The sequence below is a fragment of the Huiozyma naganishii genome, chromosome 7 (assembly GCF_000348985.1).
Source record: "Huiozyma naganishii CBS 8797 chromosome 7, complete genome".
Taxonomy (NCBI): domain Eukaryota; kingdom Fungi; phylum Ascomycota; class Saccharomycetes; order Saccharomycetales; family Saccharomycetaceae; genus Huiozyma; species Huiozyma naganishii.
In genome coordinates, this window is record NC_035928.1 from 417,296 (window position 1) to 430,482 (window position 13,187).

A 13,187-nucleotide genomic window follows, 5' to 3' on the forward strand; every position below is an offset into this window, starting at 1 on the left:
AAGAAGGTTTGATGGATCTGCTGGAGGTAGTGGTATAGTAACGGGAACTCACCTCGCTAATATCATTGTTATCTGTCGCTATTACTTTGACACAGCTTCCCCTACAATCTTAGAAGAGGGAACGTCCAAACACAAGGCAAGGGCTGAAGGGTAATCCAACATCCCTACCCTTATATTCTTTTCCGCTAAAGCACTCGCTCACTAATATTGTGACAGATTCACAGAGTGCGAAATATCATCCTTTTTTTTTGTTTCTTCAAATTTTTAAATTTTTAATTCTTTTTTTTTTTTGTTTTAATTTTGTTTGATTTATTGCCTTCATCGGTTTTAGAACTGACCTTTGTTATCAGTACTTCAAGTATCTGGAACACAAAGCTGTACTTAGAGTCACAGTGTTTCTTAAGTTTTCCAAAAAAACAAACTAATAGTAATAATTAAAAAAATTAGTTAGGATTCCTAATTTAAAGCATAAAGAGAGATGAGTTCCGCGCACCCTGCAGAGGTATCAGGGGGCATCCCCATCTTTAAACCGTCCTTTGATGAGTTTAAAGAGTTTTACAAGTACATGGAGTCCATCAAACAGTACGGGTTGGAAACAGGCATTGTGAAAGTGATACCCCCGAAGGAATGGCTCGATATGTTGGAGGACCCTATCCCGGCAACGACATTACAATCAATACAGATTAAATCTCCAATCCAACAGAATATCTCCGGGAATAAAGGGATATTCATGATCCAAAACGTAGAGAAAAATAAAACGTACAATATAATACAGTGGAAGGACTTGTCCCTGGACTATAAACTACCCACAAATGCACACTCTGAACATCTACAGGGGAATAGCAAAGATAAAGATGAGGTCAGGGAGGACCACACAGGAGCGGACAACTCTAATAGAAATAATATTCAAGTGGGGAACCCAACTAAGAAACTGAAAAACCGTAACAGATCGTTCAGCCTGACAGATTTTAAACATTTTGCCAAACATTACGAAGTCGATAACGTGGAAAAATTTAAAGATAAAGATTGGCTCAATTTCTTGGAGTCATACTATTGGAAAACTCTCAATTTCACAGAACCAATGTACGGGGCAGATACACCAGGGTCTATCTTCCCTGAAAACCTCAAAGTTTGGAACGTCGCTCATTTACCGAATCTTTTAGATTACATGGACAGCGAGGTCCCCGGAGTGAACAACTCGTATCTATACGCGGGTCTGTGGAAGGCCTCCTTTGCCTGGCATCTCGAGGACCAAGACCTATATTCCATTAACTATATTCATTTCGGTGCCCCCAAACAATGGTATTCCGTCCCACAGGAGGATCACGAACGGTTTTACAATTTTATGAAGGAACAGTTCCCAGAGGAATCGAAAAGGTGTCCTGAATTTCTACGGCATAAGATGTTCTCCGCGTCACCCAAAATCTTGCAAAAGAACGGCATTCGATGTAATAAAATCGTCCATTACGAAAAAGAATTCATGATCACATTCCCACACGGGTATCACGCAGGGTTCAATTACGGTTACAACCTTGCAGAGTCCGTAAATTTTGCCCTCGAGAACTGGCTCGATATAGGAGACAAATCGAACAAGTGCCTGTGCGTTCCAGATTCCGTCGGCTTGGACATTGAGAAACTGAAACAAAACTGGCAGCAGAGACAACAGGAGGAACGACGGGAGGACCCCAAATCCCCAAAACTCAAGACGGATACCGCCGCTGCTATCTCCTACTTCAAAGATCAACAGCTACCGCCGTTACCACAGGTCCACTCGCTGTACCAGAATCAGAATATGTCACTCAGGTCCACGAGCCCAGGGTTGGACCCTGATTCAAATCTGAAGCAACCAAGTATCAGTCGTGTGTCCTCGCCATTTTTGGCCAGGATGATGGACTTGTCCAACATCATTGAACCAACTTTGGACGACGCATCCCTCAAGTTCAAGGGGAAACTGTCCTCGCCGCATGCGGTGAAAGTCGAACTAGTAAGCAAAAAAAGACCTCTACTAGGCGGAGACAACCCCAACGGGCCGTCCCGACCAGAATCGCAAAACGAACCTTTGGCACCGCTAGCCCTTAGGGGCAGCCATAGAGCAGTGTTCGATGAGAATGATGATAACTTGCTGGCCATGAGTCTCACATCCCTTGCCAACAGTGGCACCTCGTCTCCTAAAATGACGAGGAATACGCTGGGTTCCCCCATGGAGTTTAGCAACTCTCCACTCCCGATGCAGTTACGAAATCCAAACTTGAACCCAAACGCAGTGCAGTTGAGACCACTCTTTGGAGGATCAGGAACACCGTCTAACCTTTCCCCTTTCAATCCGCTGTCTTCAAACAAGGATCCGTCAAATTCGCATATCACAACGACTTCAAATCCGTCTCCAAAGCTTCCTTTCCTAAGAAGAACGAAATCTTCGAACATTGTCACACTCAATATATCGCGAGAGGGCTCTAGGAGTCCCATTTCATTGGCGAACTCTAACCGGGATGACGGAATGGACGAGGACGGCACGGTAAACGGGAGGAACTCACCTCTACCGCTGGCGATGTCTCCATCTCTGTATCCGAACGTTGCTAGGGCCATCGCCATTGCGCCGAAACCATGCGACAGCGATTTCGGGACGGACGTCGAAGAGCCACCGAAGAGTAGTTCGAAGGAACCCTCGCCGAAGCGTCAAAGGAAACTCCCACCGGGTACTGTGTCTCACAGGTTTGGCGTGAACGAGGTTATCATGAACGAGTACGGCAAAGTTTATGTTTGCCAAGAGTGTAAGAGACAGTTTTCATCTGGTCATCATTTGACGAGACATAAGAAGTCCGTTCATTCGGGGGAAAAACCTTACTCCTGTCCCAAGTGTGGGAAGAGATTCAAGAGGAGAGACCACGTGTTACAACATCTCAACAAGAAGATACCCTGTGTTCCAGCGCCCGGGGATAAGAAGAGCAATGGGACACGCGCCAAAATGGACAAAGCTTCGAGCCCAGTGTCGCACACAGAGACGGAAGACAATGGTCTGTTAGAGAGCAAGAGCAGCCCGGACGACAAACAGGACTCGCCGTTCGATAAAAAAGACCCTCTGCAGAACCACTCGATCAGTAGTTGACCATCAAACCCTCCGCCATCACTTTTATTCGTACCCAGTATTGTTATATACCATAAATTATTATTATCTTTCTCGTTTTCCGATTATGCTGTGATGCTCCTGTTTAGGGTCCAGGTCCACCATACTTACGAGAACAGTAAATGCCACTGCCAGGTAGTACACTGAGACTGTTGCTGTTGGGGGCACCCGGTGCCGGGAAGGGGACTCAGACGAAACGGCTCATCAAGAGATTCCCTGAGATCAAGGCAATCTCGTCTGGAGATCTGCTACGCAAGAATATTCAAGAGGGGACCCCGCTGGGCCAGACAGCTTCGAAGTACATCGAGCGCGGGGAATTGGTCCCGGATAAACTAATTACCGATCTGATAACCACCAAAGTAGCGACCATTAAGGGACCGTGGATCTTGGATGGCTTCCCGAGAAACATCAGCCAGGCTGAAAGCTTGTCCAGCTGCCTGACGCCGCTCGGGAAAGACCTGAACTTGGTTGTCGAGCTGGGCGTACCAGAATCTGTGCTGCTGAACCGTATCCAAGAGAGATACGTCCACTTGCAGAGCGGGAGGGTCTACAATGCAACGTACAATCCACCAGAGGTACCGGGGAAAGATGACGTTACGGGCGAGCCCCTGGTGAAGAGATCGGACGACAACGAGGCGGTTCTCTTGAAAAGACTGGCCCAACACAGAGAGATGATGGGACCCTTGAGAAAGTACTACGGGGCCAAGCAGTTGCTGCACACGCTGTGCGGGGACACCTCTGACGTGATATACCCGCAACTGGAGTCGCTGGTCCTGTCACGTGCGGGTCCGCAGAAGTGACGAGTTTGACGTCTGATGAAAAATTGATCTTGTAAGATACCTTGTATATATAGTGTGAGACAGCTGGTTGGTCTGTCTAGAGGCTCTGTGTGTTCAGCTTAGATTATCGACAGTCGAAACAGACACAGGGGGCTACAACAGCAGCATGAAGTTCTTTATTGATGATTTGCCGGTGCTCTTCCCATACCCGAAAATATACCCAGAGCAATACCATTATATGTGCGACATCAAGCGAACTTTGGATGCTGGTGGGAACAGTATATTGGAGATGCCTTCAGGGACCGGTAAGACGGTCTCACTGCTGTCCTTGACGGTCGCATACCAAATGCATTATCCTGAACATCGGAAGATAATTTACTGTTCCCGTACAATGTCGGAGATTGAGAAGGCGCTCGTGGAATTGGAAAATCTGATGGACTACAGGGCGAAGGAATTGGGACATGCGGAGGAGTTCAGAGGGCTAGGGTTGACTTCGCGGAAGAACCTGTGTTTGCACCCGGTTGTCAGAAAGGAGAGGAAAGGTACTGTTGTTGATGAAAAGTGTCGAAGGCTGACTAATGGTGTTAATAAACGTAAGTTGGAGGAGGATCCCAACGCAGAGGTGGAGCTTTGTGCGTACCATGAGAACTTGTATGACCTGGATGTGGAGAACTACTTGCCCAACGGCGTGTTCTCCTTTGAGAAGCTGATCAAATACTGTGAGGAGAAAACGTTATGCCCTTATTTCATCGTCCGTCGTATGATTTCCATGTGCAACATAATCATTTATTCGTACCATTATCTGTTGGACCCAAAGATTGCAGAACGTGTCTCGAGGGAGGTGTCTAAGGATAGTATTGTCATTTTCGATGAGGCACATAACATCGATAACGTTTGTATCGAGTCTCTGTCGTTAGATTTGACAAACGATGTCTTAAGAAGGGCTGCCAAGGGTGCCAACTCTTTGGAGGAGAAAGTTCAAGAGGTGAGAAGTGTGGATGCCACTAAACTTCAAGATGAATACAGCAAATTGGTACAGGGGCTCCATATGGTAGATATTGTGCCCGCACAGGAAGAAACATTCGTGGAGACACCAGTGCTTTCTGAAGATTTGTTGACAGAAGCCATACCCGGTAATATCAGAAGAGCAGAACATTTTGTTTCGTTTATGAAAAGACTGATAGAGTATCTGAAGACGAGGATGAAGGTTTTGCATGTTATTTCAGAGACTCCAAAGTCTTTCTTACAGCATTTGAAACATTTAACATTCATAGACCGGAAACCCTTGAGATTCTGTTCAGAGCGACTGTCGCTGCTGGTTCGAACGTTGGAGGTAACAGAGGTGGAGGATTTCACAGCTTTAAAGGATATAGCCACGTTTGCAACTTTAATCTCGACTTACGAAGATGGGTTCCAGCTAATCATTGAACCATACGAGATTGAAAATGCCGCAGTCCCCAACCCGATCATGCGTTTCACCTGTCTAGACGCGTCTATCGCCATCAAACCAGTTTTCGAAACTTTCTCTTCCGTGATCATCACCTCCGGTACCATTTCCCCGCTGGATATGTATCCAAAGATGTTAAACTTCGAAACCGTTTTGCAAAAGTCATACGCCATGACTCTAGCGAAAAAATCGTTTCTCCCCATGATTGTCACAAAGGGGTCCGACCAAGTGGCAATCTCATCCAGATTTGAGATTAGGAATGACCCAAGTATTGTCCGTAACTACGGTTCGATGATGGTGGAATTTGCCAAAATAACACCAGATGGGATGGTCGTTTTCTTCCCGTCATATCTATACATGGAAAGTATTGTTTCGATGTGGCAGACCATGGGCATTTTAGATGAGGTCTGGAAGCATAAACTAATCTTGGTGGAAACTCCTGATGCGCAGGAAACTTCTTTAGCTTTGGAAACGTATCGGAAAGCATGTTCAAACGGTAGGGGAGCTATTCTAATGTCAGTTGCCAGAGGGAAAGTATCTGAAGGTATTGATTTTGACCATCAATATGGTAGGACAGTGCTCATGATTGGTATTCCTTTCCAATATACGGAATCACGTATTTTAAAGGCCCGTTTGGAGTTTTTAAGAGAAAACTATCAGATCAAAGAAAACGATTTTTTGTCATTTGATGCAATGAGACATGCCGCACAATGTTTGGGTAGAGTTCTGAGAGGTAAGGATGACTACGGTGTCATGGTCTTGGCTGATCGGAGATTCGCTCGTAAGAAAAGTCAGCTACCAAAATGGATTGCCCAAGGTCTTTCGGATGCCGACATGAATCTATCCACGGATATGGCCATTGCAAATGCAAAACAGTTTTTGAGAACAATGGCCCAGCCGACTGACCCCAAAGATCAAGAGGGTGTTTCTGTTTGGAACTTGGATGATCTGAAAGGCTACCAAGAACAAAAGCAGGCAAGCAATGGTACCGTAATACATGATGGAGATGTCGATGGCGATATCGCAATGACCGATCATTAACACCATTGATTTAGGAACCAGAAGATGAAGCGAATCTTCTGAAGAGATGATGATCTCTGCTAGGATACGTATCCCAAGAAATAATACAGATATTATTAAATTAATGCCTATATAATTACTTTGCATGTAATTCAAATGAGACTTCCTTGTCAACATCCAAATAAGAGTCACACACAGCCCAAATTGTAATGTTGTATGCTCCTGTTGTTTCTAAAGTGAAGGAGAGGTCATATTCTTGTTCTTCGGCTGTTAAGGAAACTTTCTTTATCGCATATAGTTCACGAGATGCTACGTTACCAATAAAAATCCACCAACTTTCTTTTTCTCGAAAGGGTACACCTCGGATGTGACCTTTAAGGTTTCTGGTACCTCATCTCGCTTCAGGGATACGGTCACCAAGACAGGCTGGCCCGCCTTGACTTCTTCAATGCTTTTCATTTTCCAAGTGAGCTCAACATTTGGATAGTTGTTAATAAACTGCGCTAAAGTTGCCAGTCTTTTATTTTCCAGTTGGATAATTGATTCGCGCTCTTCATCATCTAGAGCCATGACATCATAAACTGTTTCAACACCTTGTTCCTTACATTTTTTTAGGATCTCATTATCAAAAAATGGTATCTGCTTCAATGGACTGTCAATATCCCATACTCCTTGTACTACCATCTGTGAAATGTCCATTGCAGTTGATGCATTCAAATAACCATCGCTTGAGAGTATGTCAACAACTGCATTCACAAGCGGAATTGATCTTTCCAGTATTAATTTCAAATCCAGAGATAGTTCATACGGCAAGTGTACTCTTGAAAAGTAGGCCTGTAAAAGTACAAATATTTTGTAGGACACAACACCTTTTCCTTTTTCTTCCGAATAGCGCAATGGCAAAATTGCTTTTAGTTTCGAAAGTTTACTGTAATCTTCGTCTCTGAACGGTATTGAATCAAGTTCAGATGCGTTCGCGATTACCTGTAAAATGTCTCGAAGGGATGACTTTCCACTCAATTCTAAAGCAAATAGTTGCATTGTGTCGAATGAGATACCGTAATGCGACCCAATAAAACACCGATTTAATGGGATTAACTTGCTGTCAACATCATTCTCGGTGTCCGAATCTTCGTTCTTGGGTGGCTCCTGGTCATTTTTTTGAATCAAGTCACATTCCAGAAGTTCCTTAACCACACTTTCTATCATTTCAGTGAGGTACGCTGAGATACCATATACAGTAATATCAGATACACCATAGAAACTGGGGTTGGCGTGAATTCTGCGATAGAAATATGAATAGGTAATCCATTCGAGGCAATCTTGTTTGCTCTCAACGACAGAGTTGGCGATTTCGTTCATGAAAATGTCGTGCAAATTATGCAACAGAAAACTTTCCGTTGGGACGGCCTCAGATAAGAACTTTCTATAGTACGGTTTTCTATTTGTATTGGTCAAAACAACGGCCTGACACATAGAAGAGTTCCCATTTCCCTTTGTATTTCCAATCATTTCTAGAATTTCATTCGAAGAGTATGAAACATATCTATGCTCTTTTAAGTCAAAATATTGGGTACCTAGTACGATGAGCATATCTGATTTGGGACAGTTGTCCTTCATTTCTTTCTCGACTAGTAAAAAGGTAATGGCATTGTATTTGTACAGTTGTTGAATAAGTTTATTGTCATTTTTGCTCATGTTACTGTAGAGTATACCAATACCATGAGAAAGTGGATATCTTAAAGATGCGTCATTCAACTTTTGGGCATATTGCTCTACTTGTTCTTCTTCAGCCCCTAAAAGATCCCAAGAAATACTGACAGCATATTTGATCAAAGAAGAAACTGCATCAATTGATTGCTTTTTCGATGCAGTATAGATGATGGTACCCTCCTCGTTTGACTTATTCGCCGCATATCTGAAAGCGGTCTTCAACATAGACTGCGTAAAAGGGTTATTGTCGGCATTATCAAATCCTTGCAGATGTATTCCAATTGGTGATATTCTATCCTCTGGACTAAAATTGAAAATGTTGTCGCTGGCTGCACCCATCCATTCTCCAAAATCTCGCGCATTTGTTAGACATGAAGACAGTCCAACTATACGTGTATCAGTTTCCAATTGGGAGATCATCAACATAAAACGTGATATCAAACCTTCGTATAATGGCCCAGATCCCGCGTTGCTGATTTCATGCATGTCATCAAAAATGACTAGTCCTATTTTCTGGACGCTCTTTCTTTGCTGCCACTTGTAGGAAACTGGACCCATTTGTTCTGGTGTCGCCAGAATTAAATGACTCTGGCTTATTTTCTTAAGGTTTCTTGCCATTTCAGAACCCAGCTTGTCTATAATTTTACCACCAGCCATTGTAGATAGTTCAGAGGCCCACTTTTTCAAGGTACTATCAATATGCGCTTGTGATGGTGCAATGTACAAGGCTCTTCCTTTATTCTGTCTCCAAAGGTTAAGAATTGCTAACAGAGCCATGTCGGTTTTACCAGAACCCTTTGCTGCAGCAACCAGTATGTTGGAGTTTGAGTTGTACAGATGATTGAAGACAGTACTCTGGATTTTATTGAACTTTTCATATTTGAAGGCTTCAGCAAACTCATCGTTCTCGAGTTGTTGTGTATTGATCAGATCAGAACTTTCAACTCGGGATTGAGCTGGGAATTTCTTTGGAAGTTGCAATTTTCCAAAGACGGCAGCAACTCTCGACTCACAACGATGCCATTTTTCAGATATCACAGATATAAAAAAGTTGGGAGGAAGTTTCTTCTGGTGTGTTCGCGTAAGTTGAATAGAAAAGTCTAGCAAGAGATGCTCTCCCATGTCCTCTTCACGAATGAGCAAAGGACTTTGGTAGAGGATATCTTTGCCGTCTGTGTCTTCGACCAGTATAATAAACGATTCGCCGTACCCATGAAACCTTTTATCCCAGATCCACTGTGGTTTAATCTCCAGTTCAAACATCAAAACACTTGGTGTGATTGGTTGTACCATACACTTTAACTTTATTTTGGGAAATCGTTGCAAAAGATCGTATACTAGTTTACCATGCTTTTCGGTTCTAATTGTACGACCGACTTCAGCTGGTGATTGGAGGATTAGATAATCATCCCAGGGTAGTGTTGAAGTTTCTGTCCTTTTGATCACTTCTAGTGGACAACTAGAAAACTGACGAAACGGCGTGTTTGTTACCCACATTCGCCAATCAACTGATTTGCATATATTTAGTAGAGTTTTTGTAGGCTGGGACCATTGTTTTTTCCGGCAGAGTTCAAACATTGCTCTAAATAATCTCCCAGCACTTTGCTGAATGAATATCATGTCAGCGTTGAGTGCTAGTCCATCGAAGGTAATGTTGGAAATATAAGCCTGTAATAGAACATTGGTCTTGGTCAATGGATCATCCATCTCATCTTTGAGAGGAATCGGTGCCTTGGTTGCTAACTCCTTTAATTCCCTTTTTTCTTCCTGACGAATGGAAATGTACTTGAACTCATCAGAAAGGGAAAATATCCTAAACAGGTCCATAATATTACTGTGCTCATTCAGTTCCCCGTTGTAAATGTTCATTGAAGAGTGTTTGATGTAGAAGTGTGAAGAAATACGACCAAGCTCGGTGGGCTCAACTTTACCAGTTTCTGGATTATACAAAATGAGCTGAATCGTGGCAAGCACGGTTAGCGCAGAATGGATAAGTGCTCTTCTGTATGATATGAGATCAACCTCATTCTCACATTCAACCTCCCCAACCTTGTACAATTTTGGAGATACCAGCATTCTCACATAAAGAAATGTATACGTCAACCACCTTGTACCATCGTCTCTACTTTGAATATTGCCAGAAACAATTTCGGCGTTCATACTATCTACCAGTGAGCTGATCAACTGAGATTCTATTGGTAGCTGTTGGTTCAAAACCGCAAGGTAGTATTGGATATCCGACTGGTTTGTAATAACGATACCATCTCCAAATGTATCATATCTAGGCCTACCAGCACGACCGAGCATCTGCAATATATCCTGTGCAGATAAGTGGTCCCATCCACCTTTCTCAGGGGAATACACATCTGTGCCTTTAATGATAACAGTGTGTGCTGGTAAATTCACCCCCCATGCCAATGTTGCGGTACATACCAGTACTCGCAGTAGCCCATCGGCAAATAAGTCTTCAGAAGTAGATCTGTCTTGCTTCGAAAGACCAGCATGGTGGATCCCAATTCCAGATTCAAGTACCTTTTTCAAGCTTGAGTTTTGGATATTTTCAGACTCAGTGGTCAAAATTTCTTTAGACCCTTCTTCTTGGTTTCTCAGCAATGAAAGTTTACTCGTCTCAGTGAACTTGTTCTTAAGCCAAGATGCAGTTCTAGATGTCTCTTTCCGTGAATGTACAAAAATGATAACTTGGTTGTGATCTTTCAGCGATTCTAGTACCTTGTCGTAGCACGCCTCGTACATAGCCGTCAGTTTTTTCAGGGAGTTTTGTTCACGAATTCCGATAAACTGTTGTGTAAGAGGGCATGGTCTAAAGGAGGCATCGAAATTAAACAGACCTTCTGCGGGTACCCTCAAAAACCTAGCCACATCTTTATAATTTGGTAATGTGGCAGACAGTGCTACCAACCTCGGCTTAACATCAGAGTCTCTGGAAAACATCGTTCGTGCCACGATATTTTCTAGTACGGGCCCTCTTGCGTCATGTAGTAGATGAACTTCATCGATAATGATTAAGCTGACCTGTTGAGCGTAAGATGATTCGTCCATTTTTCTGGTAATGATGTCCCATTTCTCAGGTGTGGAAACCAGAATATGTGTTTGTACTATTTCCTGTTTATTGAGTCTGGAGTCCCCCGTCAACTCAGCCACCTTGACCCCTAAATAACCTAGTCTTCTATTAAACTCTCTGACCTGCTCCTGTACCAACGCTTTTAAGGGCGCAATATAGACGATTTTACAGTCCCGTAAATTTAGCTTATTTGTGGTCTTATTGAAGAATTTTGATAAAGTTCGAAGGACTGTAAGCATTGCAACATTGGTTTTACCCGCACCTGTAGGAGCACAAAGCAAAAGGTTATGGTCCGACTCAAAGGCACATGGATAAACTTTGGACTGTACGGCATTTAGCGTTTCAGTTTCATTATTGGGGAAGGCTCCTTGTGCCCAGTTCGGCAGATCCGACACGGGTACTAAATTATAGTCTATCACCGGTTTTTTGGGAGCTGGGACATGAATTTCATCATATAAATCCTTCACCTTTTTGAAGGAACCTTCAGGTAGCTCTACTTTTGAAACAGTTAGAAGCTTTGATCCTTGTGCAAACTTCAAAGACTCGAGATCTAATAGAGGGGGTACTATAGACACATGGGCGTCGTTTTTACTCCTCTTGTGATCAACTGCAGAAGTTGGACTTTCCGGTTCATCTAAAAACCTTTTCTTATTCCGCGTCATCTCTTTGTCTTCATATTCTTGTACAAGATCTTCCAAATCTTTTCTTCTCATTTCATTGAGCAGTTGTGGTATCTTATCTGAGGGACAGTTTGATAATTTTATGCCCCAAAGCAATTTTAACCTGTTTGTTACAAAAAATTGGGAGAGTGATAAATCATCAAAATCTAGTAGTTTGTTCATTTGAACTTCAAATTCGTCAAGATTGTTCTCCGTATCAAGCAAGTTTAGAATAATTCGGTCGCATATCTCTTGAATTGACTCATCATCTTGACTAACACTGCGGATATTGCGCGATAGTTTTTGCTGGACATATGACCTATCGATGAGATAAATCGGAGGAACTCTAGCTGAAAGTATGCTGCCATCAATCGTAATCAAATCGTCATTATTTTGCAAGAGGTCTGAGGATTTTTTGCTTTGCTTGCTTTCTTTGACTGCAGCATCATCGTTTAAGTCCGACTGTTCGTCTTCCTCCTCCTCCTCTTCCTCCTTCTCCATCTCATCTCTTAACGTATTGCTCTCTGCCATTTCATCCTCATTGTCACTATCTGCTAGAATTGTGACCACCTTTTCATTTTGAGATTCATCATTAGAATTGTCTTTATTAAAATCGGTTATTTTGTTAACCAATTTATAGATTTCGCTGAACTGTTCGAGATCTAATTGAACACCCAGCTCCTTCCCTAACTGCTCTCTTTTTTTGTACACAACGGTCTCATCTTTTGGATCTGATTTCAAGGATGTTATGACAATGTCTGCAGTGTTCATGATGATAGTGTGTGGGATATCGTCCCCGAAAATAGATCGCATCTTATCGAGGATGTCCTCGTAGATTATAGTATTTGTTTCATCACCCGGGTGGTATCGCAAACGCTGCCAGTCATCCATCTCTAAGACAGAAAGGTTCCGAGTATCATTCAAATGCTTAGTCTGTTTATCTCTTTTCGAACTGGACTTCGGAGCGGGTCTTTCCGGCTCCACAACGGGTTCCGTCGGTATCTGTGTGTCCTCCATGGATTCTGGCCTAACCTGCGACCCCATTTCTTTCACCGTAATTCGTCCTGCTAGAGATTTCGGTACGGACATCTCAGCATCCTTGAGTGGGTCGGTTTGGTTACTTTGAAACCGTTTATCACTGCGTAAAACTTTATTCGACATCTCATCGTAACGATATATCTCTTTAATTCGCTTCTCCCTTGCACCATCATCATCGTCACCATGCGAGCTTGCATTCCTCCCACTCATTATCAAAATGTGGAAAGCGGAGAGGTATAGTTGAAGATGTGGGTGTCTACCTAAACTTGCAGTCTTCACTTAGTCGTCTCCTCAGAAGTACTCACGGTGTTAAAAACTTTTCTTC

General features: G+C 43.0%; 4 protein-coding genes across 4 annotated transcripts; 3 read left to right on the forward strand and 1 right to left on the reverse strand.

Annotated features, from left to right (window-relative positions):
* Positions 1 to 478: 478 nt before the first annotated feature.
* Positions 479 to 3,106, forward strand: RPH1 (Rph1p; the record flags this gene model as incomplete). Its single annotated transcript, XM_022609056.1, has 1 exon — positions 479 to 3,106. The coding sequence occupies one exon, from the start codon at positions 479 to 481 to the stop codon at positions 3,104 to 3,106; it is 2,628 nt and encodes an 875-aa protein (XP_022465490.1).
* A 140-nt stretch (positions 3,107 to 3,246) lies between these two features.
* Positions 3,247 to 3,924, forward strand: ADK2 (adenylate kinase ADK2; the record flags this gene model as incomplete). The annotated part of the gene is made up of 1 exon (XM_022609057.1): positions 3,247 to 3,924. The coding sequence occupies one exon, from the start codon at positions 3,247 to 3,249 to the stop codon at positions 3,922 to 3,924; it is 678 nt and encodes a 225-aa protein (XP_022465491.1).
* A 145-nt stretch (positions 3,925 to 4,069) lies between these two features.
* On the forward strand, positions 4,070 to 6,391 carry RAD3 (TFIIH/NER complex ATP-dependent 5'-3' DNA helicase subunit RAD3; the record flags this gene model as incomplete). The annotated part of the gene is made up of 1 exon (XM_022609058.1): positions 4,070 to 6,391. The coding sequence occupies one exon, from the start codon at positions 4,070 to 4,072 to the stop codon at positions 6,389 to 6,391; it is 2,322 nt and encodes a 773-aa protein (XP_022465492.1).
* A 288-nt stretch (positions 6,392 to 6,679) lies between these two features.
* BRR2 (ATP-dependent RNA helicase BRR2) lies at positions 6,680 to 13,072 on the reverse strand (the record flags this gene model as incomplete). Its single annotated transcript, XM_022609059.1, has 1 exon — positions 6,680 to 13,072. One exon carries the CDS (start codon positions 13,070 to 13,072, stop codon positions 6,680 to 6,682), a length of 6,393 nt encoding a protein of 2,130 aa, XP_022465493.1.
* Between the last annotated feature and the right edge of the window lie 115 nt (positions 13,073 to 13,187).